General features: G+C 46.6%; 1 protein-coding gene across 11 annotated transcripts in view; it reads right to left on the reverse strand.

The window, feature by feature from the left end:
• The window catches only part of PROM1 (prominin 1), a 148,515-nt gene that overhangs the window by 62,905 nt on the left and 63,583 nt on the right, over nt 1-22,027 (reverse strand). For 10 of the 11 annotated variants that reach the window (XM_070791836.1, XM_070791835.1, XM_070791832.1 and 7 more), the window contains 2 exons: nt 11,294-11,349; nt 115-320 (listed from right to left, as the gene is read on the reverse strand). In XM_070791836.1, the coding sequence (XP_070647937.1) occupies nt 115-320; nt 11,294-11,349 (262 nt within the window). The remainder of the gene's footprint in view (nt 1-114; nt 321-11,293; nt 11,350-22,027) is intronic. The other variant, XM_070791837.1, reaches the window with a different exon arrangement.

A 22,027-nucleotide genomic window follows, 5' to 3' on the forward strand; every position in this document is an offset into this window, starting at 1 on the left:
TTTTTTCTGTTTCTGTATTCTCTTATTGTTTCAAGCTCATGTGCTTAACAGTTAAACACAAGTATTGTTTATCAGCCTCAGACCCACTCAGCTCTTGTCCAAGGTTCTACTTGCCTTATGAACACACAGATCACCAGGAGGGAGATTGTAAAGTATTTCTTGAGGAAGGGACCACTTTTCTTCTGTCGCTGGTGCATTTCTCCACCACACTTGTTACAGCAACGACACAGACAAAAGAAAAAGCCCACCAGAGGCATCAGAATAACAAACAGCAATCCCAGGGCAGCACAGATAATAATCCCGATCTCATAGTAGATAATCTGCAAGTCAAACAAAAGAAACAGCACATACTGTGACACCAATTACACAGAGAAGATTCCACAGTGAACACATTTCATGCTTTTTAACCTATTTGCCATCATGGGTTAAACCTTCAGGGGGGTGTGTGTGTGTCCATTTTGAAGATCCTTCCTGAAACAAAGGATGCACCGATTTGAGTTGTCAGAATACGGGATCAAGCAGTTGCTACCTTCTTTCAGTCAGTCAGTTCAGTCACTCGGTCATGTCCGACTCTTTGCCACCCCATGGACTGCAGCACGCCAGGCTTCCTTGTCCATCACCAATTCCCGGAGTTTACTCAAACTCATGTCCATTGAGTTGGTGATGCCATCCAACCATCTCATCCTCTGTTGGTTCCCTTCTCCTCCTGCCTTCAATCTTTCTTAGCATCAGGGTCTTTTCCAGTGAGTCAGTTCTGGGAAAGACCTTTCAACTTCCAGGAAAATATCCAAATGCAAAGTCAAGTTGCAAATGGTTTAATTTCAACCCCAAAGAGTTGGATATGACTGAGAGATTAACATTTCCACTTTCACTTTCAAAGGTACTTTGTTTGTTTTTAAATGGCATGATAAATTTTGCTAGAACTCCTTGCATAATGAATAAGCCCCGGTGGCTCAGCAGTAAAGAATCTGCCTGCAATGCAGGAGATGCAGGAGACACGCTTCAGTCCCTGGGAGGGAAGGTCAATCCCCTGGAGGAGGAAATGACAACCCACTCCAGTATTCTTGTTGAGAAAAGTCCCATGGACAAGCAGGCCTGGCAAGGCTACTGCCATGGGATCGCAAAGAGCCAGACACAACTGAGCGACTAAACACACACATACCAAGGGTGTTTTTCACCAGAAAGACAGAGCCAGCAGTAGTTATTCAGGATTCACAGTAGTTTGGATAGGATCAATTGATGACAAATCCATCATTATAGAAGAATCTGGAATATTCCTAAATTTAGGGGGGAAAAGCTCAGTCTTTCCAAATCAAACATGTTAGTTTCCTCACCCAGGTACCGGGAATAAAAATACGTACCTTGTAAGGTCGTCGTGAACATTGTAGAGCATATACAGTTAGCGATAAGGCGCCAAGGAGGGTACCTGCCACGAGCAGACGCTCCATAAGTGCCCATTTCAGGCCAGTGGGACGGGGCTCGGCAGCCTTCATCTCACACGTCCCTAGGTTCCTAATGGGCCCAATTTCTAGACACAATCACATGACCAAAACCTGTTTTCATAAGCACGACTGGCTTTATTCCAGCTAAGTAAAAATTAACGCACCAGGAGGATAACACTCATTCTCGTTGCAGTCCTCCAATCCTCAAGCTACTCGTACCTACATAAAGGAAGATGTTGTGAAAGAATGCAGAAAAGCTACAGGTTGGTGGTTTGCAACTCCTGGAGCAGCTAGAGAGCAAGACATTCTGAAGCCAAGCAGAGCAAAGGAAAACGAAACCCAAGTCTTGTTCCTATGAGCAAATGTGATGTCCCTGTGAGACAGCACTGACGTTGGGAGTCTGAGAACCTGCTCTGAATCCCAGCAGAGGTGGCTTTTAATTCTCTAAAGCAGGAAATGTTACATTAGGATTAACGTCGTCAGCAGATTGAGAGGGACAGATAATTAAATGAGCTAATGTGTAAACAACTAGCAAAGGGCCCAGCACACAGCAAATGTTCAATCAATATTAGCTAACTCTGTGGGCAAATACTTATTATGAGCATTAAACTAGGTGTATATGGCACTTGAATATTATCTAATTCCATATAATTAGATATCCTTTATTCTATAAGGTTAAAAGGATAAAAAGGAAAAACAGTGCATTTTTGATGCATTCATCAAACATACTCCTTACAATAAGCCAGATACTAGGGCCATGAAGAGTCATTACTTGCTGGTATATAACCCTCCCTTGAGGACTCATATCACTGGCCAATTGAAAAACCAGCTCTAGACACACCAACTCTTACTTATTCTGCTATCATTTCTCAGCAAGTATTCTAAATTATAACTATTTTTAAAAATTGTTACTACTTCTAAAGGAATTTAAAATCCTTTCTGAATTCTAGGAGACAGAGAACCCCAAATCCAGGAAAGGTATACTGAAATGTTTTAGATGCGCTATCTTTAGTTCCAGATAAGAACTTTATATTTTCTATATAAGCTTTCCAATGAAGTGAAGTGAAGCGAAAGTTGCTCAGTGGTATCCTACTCTTTGTGACCCCATGGACTGTAGCCCACCAGGCTCCTCTGTCTTTGGGATTCCCCAGGGAAGAATACTGGAGTGGGTAGTCATTCTCTTCTCCAGGGAATCTTCCCAACCCAGGAATTGAACCTGGCACTGTAGGCGGATTCTTTACCGTCTGAGTCACCAGGAAGGACTAAATACTGGGTCGAACAGTATCTGGAACAAGATATGTCATTTCCAGAGTTCACGTCTAGACTGAAGTCTGGCCGAGATCTGGCAAGGACCTAAATATTGTCCTGATATACCAAGATTTCTGGAGGGCTTTGTGGGTTGCATTGAAAAGAAGATGAAGATTTTAGGCTTGCCAAGATGGCTTGTTATTTCCTGGACTACTGGAGCTGAAAGAGAAGATGCAGGCAATGGCAAAAACAAAAAGGAAACAAAAACCATCACAGGGAGAGGACAGGGAACTGGGAGTTTTGGCAAAAGCATCACAGCGGGCTTTACACAGAGCAACGTGAAACAGCAAGCGAGGGCGTTACCTTCAGAGTCAAGACTACGTTTTCTGGCTGAGGAAGGCAGAGCCATCGCAGAGTTTGTGCAAGCACAGGCAGCATGCATCAAGAAAACAGAAAACGTTACTGGAGTGATTAACCGCCACTGAGAATATTAACATCCCGCACAGAGAGAATCAAGAGAGAGAAGGACATATCAAGGAGCATTTATGAGAGAAACAGTGTTTCAGGGAGAGTCAAGTTCTAGGGCTCCCACTTGAATTTACACCTGGGTTTCTTGCAAGGCTCTTCATCAGCGTGCTGATCAGTTATGGACCCGGGAATGAGAGGGAAAGTTACAAACGCGTAACACACTGACCTCAGGGTCCCCACAAAACCAAGTCTGGGGCTGCCCAAACCCCAGAACCCAAGGCTCCACCTTCCAGGTATCCTTTTGCTTAGCAGCAGTCTGTGGGGTGCCGCCATGTTTAATTCAAACTGCCCCACGTGGTCCCATCTTGCTTACTCCTGGCTTCCTGCCCCCTTCTTCTGGGCCACTCGAGTCCCTAGAAAGCACCGTGCTCTCTCTCCCTTCCTCACTTTGAGCTCCCCGCTGCTTGAACATTATTCCCATCACTCTTCTCCTGAGGAAACTCAAGTCTGAGTGTGGATGTTGCTTCCTCCAGGAAGTCTGTACTGATAACCACATCTGGGTTGGCAGTACATTCTTCCTTCCTGCTGCCATGGGGTCCTACAACTGCCCTTTCACAGCCTTTCCTTCATATGGAGTGACAGCTCCCACATGACCTGCAGCTCCAGGAGGGCGAGGACTGTGACCATCACACTCACCGTCTCTCCCAGGTGCTCAGTCTGGGACCTGTCTTACGAGAGGTGCCAGATCACAATCAGACAAGCTGATGGAGAGAAGAGAGAAGGAGCCACATTGCCTAAGACCAACAATCCCTAAACAGTGGTCCAGAGATGGGGGATTGTCAGCGCCAGTCAAGGACCGATCCATGGCAAAGTAATGAGCTTCCCATGATGAGAAATTTGCTCATGAGACTGTCCCATGTTTTTTTTAAAAAAGAGGGACGTGATTTGTGCATGAAGGGGGGACAGAGTCATTTTTACACTTTTGCAAACACGGAGGCTGGGTTTCAAACGTCACAAACCCACCTGGATTGATGAGCTGACATTTACAAAGTCACGAGTCAATATCCCAGGACTGGTAGCTCTGGCGAGGTCAGGACTGAAGCCTCAGCAATCAGTCCCAAGCCCTGCACCTGACCCCAGAGGAAGCGCCAAGACAAGTTCAGTTCGGTCGCTCAGTCGTGTCCAGCTCTTTTCGACCCCATGGGCTGCAGCACGCCAGGCTTCCCTGTCCCTCACCAACTCCCAGAGCTTGCTGAAACTCATCATTGAGCTGGTGACGCCATCCAACCATCTCATCCAAGACAGGGAAGCATAGTAACTGAGGATGAAAAGAATGAGGAGGATCCAGCCCAGCTGAGTCTAGAGGATCATCAACCAAGAGGCTGGAGTGGAGCTGAACCATGGCCACACAAAAACCATTTCAGGAAGTCGTTGCAAGGAAACTCAAAGTCCTGCTGACAGTGCTGCTCAGAATATAAAAGATGGCAGGTGGGAGGGGGCAGGGGGCTGGGAGAACTTCCCCTGAAAAGTTTTAGAGGTGTGGGTGACACTTATAGGTCATCGGTGGGAGGTAATCCTAAGTCACTACCTAAATGATCCAATACCGTGCATTCCTTGAAGATAGGAACCTTGTCCTTTAATTGAGCAGGCATCACTCTGACAAGCTAGGCTGAGAGGTTCTCCCTGCAGAAACCCCAAGTAAGCAGTGAGACAGTGATGTTCCTCTGTTTCCCTTGTTTACAGTCAGCCAGCAGGTGGAGAGTCTGTGGAGGGGCTGGCCCACACCCGTTGGTCCCCAGGGGAAATGTATCCTTCCATAACAAGGTTGCTTTGCATAGCTCATTTTGCATCACAAGCACAGGGCTTGGCTCACATCCTGCGTGCTGAAAGCTCAAGACGGAAAGGATAAATGTATGTAATGGCGACCTAAACACCTCTGCATTACTTTACTAGCGTGTGAGATGAGTGCAATTGTGTGGTAGTTTGAGCATTCTTTGCCATTGCCTTTCTTTGGGATTGGAATGAAAACTGACCTTTTCCAGTCCTGTGGCCACTGCTGAGTTTTCCAAATTTGCTGGCATATTGAGTGCAGCACTTTCACAGCATCATCTTTCAGGATTTGAAATAGTTCAACTGGAATTCCATCACCTCCTCTAGCTTTGTTCGTCGTGATGCTTTCTAAGGCCCACTTGACTTCACATTCCAGGATGTCTGGCTCTAGGTCAGTGATCACACCATCGTGATTATCGGGGTCATGAAGATCTTTTTCGTACAGTTCTTCTGTGTATTCTTGCCACCTCTTCTTAATATCTTCTGCTTCTGTTAGGTCCATGCCATTTCTGTCCTTTATCGAGCCCATCTTTGCATGAAACGTTCCCTTGGTATCTCTAATTTTCTTGAAGAGATCTCTAGTCTTTCCCATTCTGTTGTTTTCCTCTATTTCTTTGCATTGATCACTGAGGAAGGCTTTCTTATCTCTTCTTGCCATTCTTTGGAACTCTGCATTCAGATGCTTATATTTTTCCTTTTCTCCTTTGCTTTTCACTTCTCTTCAGAGACCAAATTGCCAACATCCGCTGGATCATGGAAAAAGCAAGAGAGTTCCAGAAAAACATCTATTTCTGCTTTATTGACTATGCCAAAGCCTTTGACTGTGTGGATCACAATAAACTGTGGAAAAGTCTGAAAGAGATGGGAATACCAGACCACCTGACCTGCCTCTTGAGAAATTTGTATGCAGGTCAGGAAGCAACAGTTACAACTGGACGTGGGACAACAGACTGGTTAAAAATAGGAAAAGGAGTATGTCAAGGCCGAATGTTGTCACCCTGCTTATTTAACTTATATGCAGAGTACATCATGAGAAATGCTGGGCTGGAAGAAGCACAAGCTGGAATCAAGATTGCTGGGAGAAATATCAATAACCTCAGATATGCAGATGACACCACCCTTATGGCAGAAAGTGAAGAGGAACTAAAAAGCCTCTTGATGAAGGTGAGAGAGGAGAGTGAAAAAGTTGGCTTAAAACTCAACATTCAGAAAACGAAGATCATGGCATCCGGTCCCATCACTTCATGGGAAATAGATGGGGAAACAGTGGAAACAGTGGCTGACTTTATTTTTGGGGGCTCCAAAATCACTGCAGATGGTGACTGCAGTCATGAAATTAAAAGACGCTTACTCCTTGGAAGAAAAGTTATGACCAACCTAGATAGCATATTCAATTACTTTGCCAACAAAGGTCCATCTAGTTAAGGCTATGGTTTTTCCAGTGGTCATGTATGGGTGTGAGAGTTGGACTGTGAAGAAAGCTGAGCACAGAAGAATTGATGCTTTTGAACTGTGGTGTTGGAGAAGACTCTTGAGAGTCCCTTGGACTGCAAGGAGATCCAACCCAGTCCATTCTGAAGGAGATCAGCCCTGGGATTTCTTTGGAAGGAATGATGCTAAAGCTGAAACTCCAGTACTTTGGCCACCTGATGGGAAGAGTTGACTCATTGGAAAAGACTCTGATGCTGGGAGGGATTGGGGGCAAGAGGAGAAGGGGATGACAGAGAATGAGATGACTGGATGGCATCACTGACTCGATGGACATGAGTCTGAGTGAACTCCAGGAGTTGGTGATGCACAGGGAGGCCTGGTGTGCTGCAATTCATGGGGTCTCAAAGAGTTGGACACGACTGAGCGACTGAACTGAACTGAAACACCTCTGCTGTGGGTAGTGTGAACACTAAGACTTACTATTTGCAAGGCACGTTCTCGGGTGCCTGCCACGGAGCCTGTACTACGCAAGTGCTAGTAAATGAGGGTTATTCAATGGGAGCAAGTTTCCAAAGGGAGGGGATTTATGTATACCTATGGCTGATTCATGTTGAGGTTTGACAGAAAACAGCAAAATTCTGTAAAGCAATTATTCTTCAATAAAAATAAATTAAAAAAAAAAGAATAAAAACCCAAACACACATTAAAAAAAAAAAAGAGGGTTATTCAAGTTTTTTCTCGGATTTCTATAGCTTCATCTGTCTGGTCCTCAGATTTCCTCATGGCTCCATAACTCCAAATTCTCTTCCGATCCAGGCCTTCCACTTCTGCCTGACCACTTCTTGCCTGGGGAATTACACACAGTAATTTTTCATGGTTTCATAGGTAAAAGGTGCAGCTCAGGGGCGCTCACCCTCCGTGCTCACAGCTCATGATACTCGAATGGAAGCCACTGCTCCCAATGAGTCACCTCAGGAGGACAGCGTGCTGACCTGGAGTGAGCCTCACTTTTGTTGATGTGCTCAGAGTTAGTCTGGCCTGGGTACAGACCCCAGTGTCGCCATCCAGTCTTTGGGTGACCTCAGTTCCCTAGACTCTCTGAGTGCAGGATTGTCTTGGACAGGTGTTGTGAGGATTAGACACAATTTAAAAAAAAAAAAAAAAACCTGCTAATCCAGTGCTTGGAACATGGCAGACAAGAAATGATGACTCTCATTATCACAAAGTGGAAGGTGACAGTTCATGATTCAAGAAGCAGTGAAGGAACTTCTTGGCGGTCCAGTGGCTAAGACTTGACCTCTCAATGCAGGAGAAGCAGGTTCCATTCCTAGTCGGGAATCTAGGACCCAACATCCCTCACAGCCAAAAAACCAGTACAGAAACAGCAGAAGTAATGGTGTTCAACAATCGTGTAACAAATCCAGTACAGACTGTCCACATTAAAAAAAAAAAATCTTAAAAATAAAAGAAGCAGAGGAGAAGCTTTGTGCTTCGAGCCAGGTTTGCAAATGGAAGCAGAACTTTATTTCTCATGGACTCTCACAGCTTTATTTTTCATTGCCCCTTTGCCTTTAAGTCTCAGTTTACACGCCAGTGCCACTCTGGAGGCTTTCTTGATTTCCCCAAGTGCCAGTACACTTTTCATCCTCAGCACGTTAACAGCCTTGGATCTGAACTTCTCATGGCATGTGTATCCCTCTCCATCTTGCCTTGCAGGCATCTACTGCATCAGTCGGCTAGGGCTGCTATAACCAAATACCAGGGCTGGGTGGCTTGAAGAATAGAAATTTATTTTCTCATAGTTCTGGAGGCTGGAAAGTCAAAGGTCAAGGTGTGGTCTGGGTTAGTTTCTTTTAATGCCTCTCTCCTTGGCTTGCAGATGGCCATCTTCTTCCTGTCTCCACATAGTCCTTTCTCTGTCTGTGTCCTAATCTCTTCTTAGAAGGAGACCAGTCAGACTAGATTAACACCCACCTGAATGACCCCATTTTGACGTAATCACCCTTTTAAAGACCTTACCTCTAAATACAATCCCATTCTGAGCCACAGGGGATTAGCACTTCAGCATATGAGTTTTGGACACAATTCAGCTCACAGTGTCCAAGCATACACAAGTCTAACCCCACGACCTCCTTCTCACCAACTGCAAATTCTTGGAGTAAAGACATAACTTTCACATGCGTGTCCTCCTATTATGCGTTGCTTCTAGCGTGCACTCTGTAAATACTCATTAAGTGAATGCATTAAACAAAGGGAGAAAAACTGTTTTAAAAAATCTCCGGAGGAGAACGAGGCCACAGATTATAAAGCACTACTTTGCACGTTCAGCTGACGTGGAAGAAGGAGGCAGTTCCATGGGAAGGAGTCATATTTCCATCCAGAGTCAAGGCTGCCCCTTGGAACAAAAAGTCTACACCTATTCACAGCTGCCAACTTCCCAAGGGATGAAGTTCACTGAAAGAGCCCCTGTCCGGAGACCACCAACTCAGCAGCCCTGGCTACTGTGGGCTCACCAGGAGATGAAATGAGCTCAGGACATGGACAGCTGAAGAACTCCCAAGGGCCTTTCAGCTGGACAGAGGGTACCTGTGTGACTGTGCAGGTTACACCCGGTGGGCATGGCCAGTATAGAGGATGCTGTGGAGTCCACCCGAGTCCCGGGACCTTAGCCATCTCCGTGTGCCTCCCCAGACATCTTACTACTGGTACCTGTGCTCGAAGGCATCTTCTAAAACCAGGTAAGCTCAGAGTGCTGAGGGATTAATACTGCCCCTGCCCCAAATAGCCCTGAAGGTGCCTCTTCAGTCTCTCAGTGCATAGAGCGCTCAGCCCCCGCACCTTCTGGTGGGCTAATTCCCACGCTGCTGTGTCTACAGGGTCCAGTGCAGCTGCTCTACGGGACGGAGCTCTGTCTCCCCCTGTGGTGGGTGGTGGAATGACACACCCTCTGTAGGCTGCCCTCCTTCCTGTTTCACCTCCCACTCCCCAGCCAGGGTTCCCGGAAGTTCCCAAATAAGAGACTCGCCCGAAAGTCCTTGACTCAGGCCCTGCTTCAAGAGAGCATTTACCTGACTAAGGCCAATCAGAAAACTCCCCTCCCAAGGTGCCCTGGCTTCCTGGGTGTCTTTGTTTAACCAAATCCTTCTCCTTGGATAACTGGAAAACGTGACCCAGTTCCACACCTAGGGCAGGAGTCCGTTCATTCATGTGGGCCCAGTTCTGTCTCCTTTCTCCACCCCAGCTCCACCCCAGCGGTGTTCATCCATTTGGAGACACCTGAGGTGGAGAGGAAATCAGGAACGAAGGGGCCCCTAAGTCTACAGGAACTCCAGGTCTAATATCAAGCCGACCACAGAGGACTCGTCCAGGGATGGTGGCAGCCAATGCCAGCTCATACTCAACAGGCCGCTCAGAGTCACCTCGGGGTCCAAGGCCCTAGGCCCCCCCAGGCCTGGCCCAGAGGAAGCTCGGCCTCTCATCCCCTCCCATACCTCTGCAGGGCTAACTGGCATTCCGGCCGGGCTGCTAATGGCATGCAAATTTTTAACATAAATATGAAAGCAACAGTCGTTTTATTCTGCCCAGGGAGGCAGGCAGACACAGGGCATCATGTCTGGAAGATATAAATGAAGCCAGTGGAAACTGAAGAATAAAGATGCTTTCCGAGGTATTAGAGCAGGCTGGGGGCACCAGGGAGTAAATGGCTCATTTTCTTTTATACACGTAAATGCCCATGAAATGAGGCTTTCCTCTTGGCTTTTACATTCAGTTTTGTCTTGACTGTCACTTTACTGCAAATTGAGAATATGCAGCCATTGTTCCCACTGTCAGGCAAGAAGGGTTCACTGCCCTCCTGGTACAGGGTCCTCACACCCACCGGGGACACTTTCATTCACATCTGTTGTGCTGGCCATTAAATAAATAAAAGTCCTGCTGGTCCCTTTGATTGTTGTCTTGACAACCACCTTCATACCAGGAAAGGTTGGAATGGGCAGTCTGACCCTGCAGGACTAATAGCTTGACAAACAGATTCAACTAATCTTTATTATCCTAACATTTACAGCAACAAACATTTGTCTGTTTGTTTTACTGGCAAATTGCATTCATCATAAGCCAGAATCGAAAGAACACATTTGTCTCTTGAAGGAAGTTAATCTCGTGGGTGCAAACGAGGTAAATTCGCAGCATCCTAACCCCAACCCTAACCTTGGAGCTAACTAGAGACATGAAGGGGCCTGGGTATTTTCTGACAACACTGGCCACTCACCTGAGCAGGGCCTTCAAGGCCCTGCCCTGCCCTGGCCCCAGCTCACCTGGCCTTCCTCCCCCCTCACCCACCAGCTCCACCTATGGGCTTCCTCCTTTCACATCCCATCCTCCCCTCACTGGTCCCCAGAGCCTGAACCACTCGCAAAGCCACCTCCCCGCCCGTCCAGCCCTGCTCATCTTCTTTACCAGAGTCACCTCCTCGTGGAAGCACTCTGGTCAGAATTCACTCTTTTTCCTCTACATGTGTGCATGCGGTTGTTACAAGTGTGCATCCCCGCTTCTAGGGATGTTCAAACCACTCCATTTGTTAGAGATCTCCTCCCTTGGCTTAAAAAAAAAAAAACAGTATAAGACTTCATTTAAGGAACTTCTAGATTTTCAATAAAATACAGCTTAAAAGGTGAATATTTCTCTAAATGCCACCTTTGAAATTTCTGCTGTAGTTCAAATGGGATTTATAAGGTGTTTCAATATTCCATAAAACTTCTAAGTCAAAATATTAGCTGAATTCACAGATAACTGGTTATTTAAAGATTAACTTTCAAGTCAGCCAATATTTTACTCACATCCATTTTTTGATAACAGATACATCAATCCAAAATTACCTTATCATACTCCTTTGAGAGGTCAAACTTCTTCTGTATAATCTTTCTTAAAATATCTGGGGGGGAAAAAAGCCACAAAACAATAGCAAGATTACTTTTTCAGTAAAAATACAAAAAGCCTATTTAGAAAATATGTGCTCAAATTATTGAACTGTGACATAGTATACTTTTATTTCTCTTTCTTCATGTAGGTAAATAGTTGAGCTAATGAGGCTCTAATCAGTCAAAGAATGGAGGGCAGATACTTTTGACCTAAAGTTTTGCCAGTTGGCAGAACTGGAGTGTTGCCATTTTGAAGAGTTTTCAGCTTTTCACAAGACACCTTCATATTTACCAGCAAACTACATACACCTACTTAATACTGATAAAATGTTACATTGAAATTGCTAATACTTTTTTGTCAATAAATCAAGTTTAATTATTTCTTTTTAAATTTCCAATGCAGCCACACCCATATGTTGACTCTGGTTGCTCAGTCATACAAACTGCAAAAGCCAAGCAACAGAAACCATATGGTCCTCAAAGCCTTAAATCTTTACTACCTTGCCCTTCACAAAACAAGTCTGCCAACCCGTCTATATGAACACGTTGACAGGACGCTGAATTGCAAGGTTTAAAGTTTTAGTGTGACTGGCGTGCTTCATATTTGCCAGTTAATTTATGTAATCCAAATTGGATTGACAGCAACCAGCCTCAGGAAAGAATGAAGATCTAAACTGTAAATGTGATTTTTTGTTTTTAGTTGGAAAATGCATTAACAGTTGCACACAGGTTAGTGACATCAGATTTCCTTAGTGAACTGTGACTCCATTTATCCCTAATGCTTTTTGTCCCATAGCCCATGGAACTGCGAATTCTTATTTGGAAACACAGATGTAATTTAGTCTCTAATAATTCCACATTTACATGATATTTTACAAATGAAAGGAATTTACAATTAACCTAATCCAAGAGCTCTTTTATTAAGATTTTTTTTTTTTGATGTGGACCATTTTTAGTCTTTACTGAATTTGTTACAATATTGCTTCTGTTTTTATGTTGTGGTTTTTTGGCCCCAAGGCATGTTGGATCTTAGCTCCCTGACCAGGGATCAAACCCACACCCCCTGCATTGGAAGGTGAAGTCTCAACCATTGAACCTCCAGGGAAGTCCCCTACTAAGAACTCTCAACATGAGCTGTCCCTCCCCATCTCCAAGCAGTGCATGAAAATCCAGAAACACTAAGCAAAGTTGGATTTTTCTGGGCATGATCATTTGGGGTATTTAAAAATTCTCATGTAGGTCTGGAGCTACATTGTATCCTGATCCACCTGCCAATGCAGGAGAAGTGGGTTTGATCCCTCAGTTGGGAAGATTCCCTAGAGGAGGAAATGGCAACCCACTCCAGCACTCCAGGATTCTTGCCTGGAAAATTCCATGGACACAGAAGCCTGGCGGGCTACAGTGCGTGGGGTCACAAAAAGTTGGACACGACTGAGTGACTGAGCACACACAATGCACTGATAGGGAGGGTGACTTGTCTAAAATCTGTGACCCCAGCCCAGGTCTTCCTTCCTCTGGTGGGGGTCCATCCCACACTGCCCATTGTCTCCTGCCCCAGGAGTGAGCGTCCGGGACGTTCTGGGTCCTGCACGATCGCTTCCAAAGTGCACTCCTAGGGAGGCAAAGGAAACCCCAGGGTAAACCCTGTTTTAAATCAAAGATGTTCAGATGTACAGGCCAGGAAACAAAGCAAGTCACATCCCCCCAGGACGTGTGAGGGGTTTCCTTCTGGAAAACTGCTTCCCAACTGCACGGAGCAGACAGGCACATGGAACAGACACGTGATGCAGGAACAGGGATTTTCAAGCTGGCAGGTGCCCTGGGAACCCTGGAGTTTCTCCAAGGTCCCACAGGGGCAACCCGGGGCCAGAAGGTCACAGGTATCCTCTGGCCTTGAACCAATCCCTTTGCTTCATCTGCACAGAGGTAACAAGAGTTGCTCAGGTGGAGCCCTCACCTTGCTGTGCTGGCCAAAAACCCATCTCAAGACTGTGAAGCAGAGACATCTCTGTTCCCAGGGTTTAACGCAGCACCGTGTTACAGAAACACATCAAGAGCCACGTAAGTAATTTCGGATTTCTGAGTAGCTCCATTTAAAAAGGTAATTAATTTAAAATTAATTTTAGGGACTTCCCAGGTAATCCAGTGGTTAAGACTCCACACATCCAATGCAGGGGCTGAGGTTCAATCCCTGTTCAGGGAACTAAGATCTCACATGCCTTGCAGTCCAGCCCTCCAAAAAGTTTCTACCATGTCAAGGCTATACAAACATTAAAAAAATTTTTTTAAAGATTAACTTTAATATTTTACTTACTCCAAATATATGCAAAACAGTATCACTTCAATGTTGTTGCTATTCAGTTGCTGAGTTGTGTCCGACTCTTTGAGATCCCATGGACTGCAGCATGCCAGGCTTCCCTGTACTTCACCATCTCCCTGAGTTTGCTCACACTCATGTCCACTGAGTTGGTCATGCCATCCAACCATCTCATTCTCTGTCACTCCCTTCTCTTCTGGCCCTCAATCTTTCCCAACATCAGGGTCTTTTCAATATGGTATCAATAGAAATATGAATCTGGAGGGGCTTTCCAGCTGTTTCAGAGGTAAAGAACCTGCCTGCCAATGCAGCAGACCCAGATTTGATCCCTGGGTCAGGAAGACACCCCTGGAGGAGGAAATAGCAACCCACTCCAATATTCTTGCTCAGAAAATTCCATGGACAGAGGAAAATGGTGGGTTACAGTCCATGGGGTTGCAAAAGAGTTGGACATGACTGAGTGACTAAGCACACACACAAATATGAATGAGCTCTTTTACAGTCTTATTTTCATACTAAGAGTTCAGAAGCTAGTGTGGATCCCTTCAGTTCAGTTCAGTCGCTCAGTCGTGTCTGACTCTTTGCAACCCCATGGACTGCAGCACGCCAGGCTTCCTTGTCCATCACCAACTCCCGGAGTTCACTCAAACTCGTGTCCATTGAGTCACTAATGCCAACCAACCATCTCATCCTCTGTCATCCCCTTCTCCTCCTGTCTTCAATCTTTCCCAGCATCTAGTCTGATGAGTGATCAGGTCAAATGAGTCAGTTCTTCGCATCAGGTGACCAATGTATTGGAGCTTCAGCTTCAGCATCAGTCCTTCCAATGAACACTCAGTACTGATCTCCTTTGATGGACTGGTTGGATCTCCTTGCAGTCCAAGGGACTCTCAATTGTCCTTGGATCCTTTCAGTGCATCGCAATTCAGACAAGCTACAGTTCAAGTGCTTTGTGGCCACATGTGGTAAGGGACTTCTGCCCTAAACAGCACAGGCCCAGAGGTGGTACGTCCCCCTGCTTACATTCACCCTAGGGTTCACCCTCTCCCCGCAAAGTCCCAAGGCCTCTATCCACTTCCTTATCCTCCCCTCCTTCCCAGCATCCCTTGCCACAAGCACACAGAATAAGCACCCTTCACGCTCAGGACCACAATATCCATGCTTCCCTCGGCTTCCCTGTGTGTCTCTAATTAAGTGGCTCTTCATCAGGGTAAGCGAACACGAGAAATGCCTGCGCAACACGATGCAAGCCTCTTTCCTTGACAAGTCAGGGACCGACCTTCTGCAGTTCACACCTCCTCCAGGAGCTCAGAGGCCTCCAGGCAAGGAAACTCTATCTCTGAACTAATAGCTTCACTGCTGGTGAGAACTCTGAATCCACTATTGTCCATCTCAAAAAGCATGTGCAAGAACTGGGGTCCCACCTCTCCCCCGCCCCCAACCCACGGTGGTCGCCAAGCATCACACTCGCTCTAATGCACCCGTCCTTTTTGTCTTTGTCTTTCCTGACCAGCCCGTGACAGGCTTCTGGTGGAAACAACCTCAAGCCTTCGGATCACCTGAGTCCTCACACGGGAGGAGGTCATGGGGAGCATGGAGAGCACATGACCACAGGCTGGCCTGCCAGCTGGACCCAGGCACTCAGAGGCTCCCTCCTCTCTGCTTGCTGCGTCCTTTCTGCCCACCCAGTCCACACGAGGAGCCAGATTCAAAGACGCGGCCTGCAGAGAGTAATGTGAGCTGAGACCATCTGAATTGTGTACACCACAGAACCCAGTCAACCCCCACATTAACTTGGAAGATTCAGGTTGGGGGGGGTGGTGTGCAGAGCTCTACTCATCTTGCAGCCCCTCAAGACAGGCCTCAAAAGTAAGTTTTCCTTCTTCTTAAACCTGCTACTGAGCCATGGGGGCGGGGGGGGGGGGGGGGGCTCTACCTCTGAAGCCTCTCCTTGCTCTCAAGTTTCAGATTTCACCTGGGTCCCCCTCCCCCATGCTACAAGGCTGTGAACCAACCCAGCAACAAGTTCCAGGGCTCCAGAACCATCTGTGGCGTGGATGCCGTCCAAACACAATACTCTTTCACCAGAAAGAGGGTTGCTTCCATCCCACAGGTCCGATGGGACCCCTGAATCTGTGACTAGTTCCCCGTATCGCCTGCTGAGTATTAGCAATTAGCACGTGGGCGGTACAGAGCACCGGAGAACATGCAAACAGAAACCTCGGCCTAGGTGGGGTGCTCACCGCAGACCAACCACCGTGACCGACACCAGCTCTGATGCTTTCCAAATGGACCAAGTCGTGCCCGACTCTGCAACCCCATGGACTGCAGCTGCCCAGGTTGGTCCCTGGGTTGGCAAGATCCCCTGGAGAAGGGAAAGGGTACCCACTCCATTATGCTGGCCTGGAGAATTCCATGGACTACAGTCCCTGGGGTCGCAACAAGTTGGACATGACTGATCGACTTTCCCTTCACTTCACTTCACGGTCCATTTGGAAAGTATCAGAGCTGATGTCGGTCACGGTGGACCATCTAAATGGACAGTCTCGCCTAACACTCCCCATCGTGTCTACATGCTTCTCAGTTCTTGGGAAGGCAGGCACAGCTCAAAGCAGGTTATAAAATGGTCCAAACCATGAGTGCAGTGGGTACTGTTTGCTGCAAGAATCCTGCTGACTTAAACCTGACCCAGTCTTCGGGTCACTCAGCTCTCAACCACTGTATTAAGTGCCGACAGGGTGCCAGGTGCTCTGATCATGATAGAAGGGAATCAGACCCCTTGCTTGAGAAACCACGGTATTCGCCCGCCCTGATGAGGCTTCAGCATGGACAACAGTGACCTCCTTGTCCCTCCAGAGCTGAGGGAGGACCTACTGAGATGGGACCCAAAAGGCACTGAGCAGAGGACTGGACTATTCCAGGGGGCAAGCGAGATCTCCCCACCCTGGGCCAGAGGGCGGTCTGGTCATCTTCTTTCCTGCCCCGGATTCATTTCTTACTCTATCTTTCCATGCTCTTTTCCATAACATAGTAGTTGCCTCTGAAGACGCAGCAGTGTGAAGGAAATATGTAGACATGTGGATGCAGAAGTTATTTCCACGATAGAAGACTGTTTCTGAGAATCCGACTCCATGGGTCCTCCTGGGTAGACTGTCAGCCTCTCTGTGCTCGGCTCCCAGACCTTACAATGTCTTCTCAGCTGGGGATTTACTTTAAACTTCATGTGATGATGGAAATTAAGAAACGCGGCAGCGGGACATCCTGGTGGTTCAGTGGTTAAGACTCGGTGCTAATAATGCAGGGGGCAAGGTTTGATTCTTGGTCAGGGAACTAAGATCCCACATGCCGTGTGGCCTAGCCAAAAAAAATTAACAACTAAAAGATTAAAGTATAGAAAGTCTTGAAAATAACAAGAGAAAATTCGTATTATATATGGAAACAAGACTACTACAAATAATGTAACTTCCTAGAAGAAACTATGGAGGCTAGAGGACAGTGAAATGAATGACAGATTCATAGATCTGAAAAAACACAAACAAAAATTGTCACCAAGAATTCTAGATGCAGCCAAATATCCATTAAAATAATAATACTAAAAGAATTGTGGTAGCAAGAGCAAGAATCCCTTAGTTATACCACCAAGTTACAAAGTGGGTGGGTTTTGTTTTTGGCTCCTTATGTGTGTGCCTGTATATGTGTGATTTCTCCATGAGTTTTTTGATGTCTGAAGCTACACAAGCCATGTAAAATAAAAAAATACCTCGTGTAGGCTCTGTCTATGACAGATCCATCTTCCTTAGTTTAGACAACACTCATCTTGACAAGTAGTTCAGTAGTTCAGTCACTCAGTCGTGTACAACTCTTTGCAACCTTTGCACTCATGCAACCCTTTGCAACCATGAACCACAGCATGCCAGGACTCCCTGTCCATCATCATCTCCCAGAGTCTACCCAAACCCATGTCCATTGAGTTGGTGATGCCGTCCAACCATCTCATCCTCTGTTGTCCCCTTCTCCTCCTGCCCTCAATCTTTCCCAGCATCAGGGTCTTTTCAAATGAGTCAGTTCTTTGCATCAGGTGGCCAAAGTATTGGAGTTTCAGCTTCAGTTTCAGTCCTTCCAATGAATATTCAGGACTGATTTCCTTTAGGATGGACTGGTTGGATCTCCTTGCAGTCCAAGGGACTCTCAAGAGTCTTCTCCAACACCACAGTTCAAAAGCATCAATTCTTCTGTACTCAGCTTTCTTTATGGTCCAACTCTCATATCCATACATGACTACTGGAAAAACCATAGCTTTGACTAGATGGACCTTTGTCGGCAAAGTGATGTCTCTGCTTTTTAATATGCTGTCCAGGTTGGTCATAGCTTTTCTTCCAAGGAGCAGGCATCTTCTAATTTCATGGTTGCAGTCACCATCTGCAGTGATTTTGGAGCCCAAGAAAATAAATCTGTTACTGTTTCCATTGTTTCCCCACCTATTTGCCCTGAAGTGATGGGTCGGATGCCATTCATGGTGTTCTCAAGGCAAGAATACTGAAGTGGTTTGCCATTCTCTTCTCCAGCGGACCACGTTTGTCAGAACTCTCCACCATGACCCGTCGTCCATCTTGGGTGGCCCTACACAGCATGGCTCATAGTTTCATTGAGTTAGACAAGACTGTGGTCCATGTGTGTGGTCCATGTGTGTGGAAGAGCTTGAGGCATTTCATCCTGAGCAGAGTTTAGCGCAGTGCTCGGGATGTGGTATCAATACACTGACGTGAGAATGTTGGTGTCTGTCCTTCACCTTCACCCTCATACTGCTCTGGCCTGAAAATGGGAGGGCCTTGCTTATTCAGTTCTTCAGTGACTGGAATTGGGAGAGGACTAGACTTTTCTCCAGCTACATATTACCTCCTCACCCCCAGCCTCAAACACTGGAGACAGCTACCTATGTCAGTCAGGTTCTCCAGAGAAACAGAACCAGGAAGAGGCGAGATGATAGAGACAGAGATAAAGATACAGAGGAAAAGAGAGAGATGGAGATAGAGATAAAGAGACAGAGATAGAGAGATGAGACAGAGAAATATATAGAGCTAGAGATAGAAACAGGAGGAGAGACAGAGGGGGAGGGAGAGAAGGTGGGAGACTGATCTTAAGGACTCGTGGGCACGAACCAGTCTGAAATCTCAGGGCAGGTTGGGAACTCAGGCAGCGGCTGACTGAAGCTGAGTCTCTCCTTCCTGTGGAAATCTGGCTTTGCTCTGAAGACCTTTCAGCTGATTGGATGAGGGCTACCCACTTTATGGAGGGGAATCCCCTAGACTGAGTCATCTTCCTGTAGGTGTGAACCACATCTACAAAACACCCACCCAGCAACGCTGAGATTAGCATTTCACCAAATCACTGGGTACCACTTTCTGGCCACATGGACACAGAAGATCAACCATGACCTGGCCGTGCCACCTGTGCTCCCCAAGGAATGGTTACGCCCCACGGGTGTGCTGGAGCAGAGCACATCTGAGCAGGCCTGTCACCCTCAGTAGTGGCCACTCCTGACAACCTGAGCCCCCAGCCAGGTCATCTGGTTCCTTTAGGCAAGGACGGGGGACCAAAGGTCGTCTCTGAGGACAACTGATCCTGAATGATGGAACAGAGAACCCTGAGTCAACTTAGGTTTGGTGCACTGAACTAAAAGGCAGACAATTGTATCTTGAAAATACTTCCATCAAAAACGTCAGAACTAAATTAGTTGGTCAGTTGCCAAGGTTAAGTGTCACTTCTCTGACAAAGACACTTCAGCGAGCCCATCTTCCAGCAGCCTGATTGGCTGAAACGGGTTTGCTGTTCTTTGACATCGGGATGAACGTGACCTGCCCACTCCTTGGTTCACACCTTCGTCTGGCCCTTCTGGATGTCAATTTGGGGACCCAAACCATGCCACTGCCTCGTGTCCTGGAGTTCACCATATTCCTTCTGGAGTGTCCACGATGAGTGCGTCCGAACTTAACACTTGAGGGAGCGTGCATTTCAACAATCCCGTCAGGCAGCCACAATCCCGTACCTTTCAGTTTCACAGAGCACTTCCTTCTGCAGTTCACCTCCTCCATCAACACGCCTAAATCCTTCGGTTTGTGGTTCAGTAAAGGGATTGATGCTTCAGATATTTGAAAGCCAAGCTGCCTTTACGGGAACTTATCAAAGGTAGTCTCCGTGTCTCCAGTATGTCACCAAGTATCCCAGAGGGAAAAACTCCTTTTCCTGTATTTAATACAATTTGAATCAACCCTTGGTGTGGTTTCCCTTCATTTGAACAGTTTTCCTTGAATTGACTGGAGTGGCTTCCCTGCAGGAGGACACACGGGCTTGCACCAAGATTCTCATTGGCACTAGCTCACTCTTCCAGAAAAGAGCCCAAGCAAACGCTACACAGGACGCGATTCTTGAGAAAACCTCCGGGACCAGTCTGGCCCTTGACTTTCCCCAGCACCAGCTCACACCCATCCACACCAGGGATTCTATTTCACTGTTAGACCACCTACAGCCAAGTCTGCGCCTGGGGCAGGCTGGCCTGTCAATCATTTCAAGCGCCTTAGAGAAGGCAGGCTCTTGCATTGCACAGGAGCAGCGGGACTTGTGGGGTCTCTGGAACTTGGAATCCCTGACAAAGATGCCACTGGAATAAGGGCTCAAGGCCCAGTGGCCTCCCTGATCCCGGGACGGGGCTGGGAGGGGGCCCCTGGGCCTGAGACAAAGACAGACCGGCAGCTGTGTTGCCACCGCTGGTAAATCCAAGACGGGGGAGGCAGGGAACACAGCCGAGATACCTGCAGAGTCAGAGTATGTGGTCATTCCCTCACTAAGACACTCCTGAAAAGCACACTTCGTGTCTGCTCTCCGTTTGAGGAATGCTGGCCTTGAGGATGTTTGAATCACATCTTTTGTCTGCGCCGAGGTCCATGTGACCACACACACACTCCCGTGAGCGTGCAAATCAAAGTCCCATTTTGCTCCCTCGTGTGACAATAGAAGGCTCAGCTATGGACCATGGCCAACCGTGGATACAGAGTGAGACGAGGAGCAGAGTGGAGCAGGAAGAATTTTTCCTGTGTATACTCTGAACTTCCTTGAATTTTTAAGAGAGTATCTTAACATTTTTAAACAAAGCTATTTATTGTCTAACAATGAAACAATATGAAAGACATCCTCTTTCACCCCTTTGCCAGCCCTCCTCTCCCCAAAAAACCATAAAAGGACAGAGTTTATAACACTATCAAGCTAAAAAATTCTAGTTCCTATAAATATAACCAGATTTGACAGTTTCTTGTGTAGGAGATGTGATCCGGAGTCATTTTTACAGTATGTCGGCATGTAGCACTTGTCATTTAAAACACAAACAAACAAAAAAACCTTGCTATTTCCCTGGTGGTCCAGTGGTTGCCTCTGCGCTTCCAATGCAGGGTGCATGGGTTTGATTCCTGGTCGCGGAACTAAGATCCCACAAGCCCTGTGGCATGGCCAAAAGAAGCAAGAAAAAACCTGAAAAGAAATGTAGCTAAAATCTGCAAAATTTCAGATGTTTCCCAATACATAATCATTGGAAAGGTAATAATCAAATGTTCAAGATCTAGAAAAGCCCAGTTTTGTCCCGACAAGTATGTGGCCCGGGCAAAATACACTGTTCCAGTGTTTTGTTCCCGACACAGCAGAAGCACCGTCTTCTGCGGTTTTGCCTCCACTCTTTCCGCTCGAGCCAGCTGAGCTGTTCAGTCTCCAAGAGTCTCGTGTGTTGGTCCCCAAACTACTTTCTAGCAGTTGTCCTTGCTGACGTAATTTCATAACTTAATTAAACATCATGTAAACAGACAAAACACGACTACAAGAAACTAAAGTTGTTCATACAGATTCTAAACTGAATGCTTTTTAAAACTCACTAAAGAGAGGTTATTTTACAAATGAAAAGATCTGTTGAATGCACTGTAGGAGCAGCCACTCTAAAAGCTCTGATGAAAGGAAGTGTTAGTCGCTCAGTTGTGTCCGACTCTACGTGACCTCATGGACTCTAGCCTGCCAGGCTCCTCTGTCCTTGGGATTTCCCGGCAAGAATACTGAAGTACGTTGCCATTCCCTTTTCCAGGGGACATTCCTGACCCAGGGATCAAACTCGGGTCTCCATTCAGGAGAATTCTTTACCATCTGAGTCACCAGGGAAGCCCAGAAGTCCTGATAGAAAAACAATAAGAATCGGGAGTGGGTGGGGAATCAGTGCTCAGTGGACACCACAGATTCTAGTTAGTGAAATAAAACCTGAACTAGAAGCCACAGGAGCTGTGTTGCTGGGGAAATTCCTACCCAGAGACTTACACTCCTTTGACATTAGAATGACATTCCCC

This window comes from Bos indicus, chromosome 6 (genome assembly GCF_029378745.1).
Source record: "Bos indicus isolate NIAB-ARS_2022 breed Sahiwal x Tharparkar chromosome 6, NIAB-ARS_B.indTharparkar_mat_pri_1.0, whole genome shotgun sequence".
NCBI classification, from domain to species: domain Eukaryota; kingdom Metazoa; phylum Chordata; class Mammalia; order Artiodactyla; family Bovidae; genus Bos; species Bos indicus.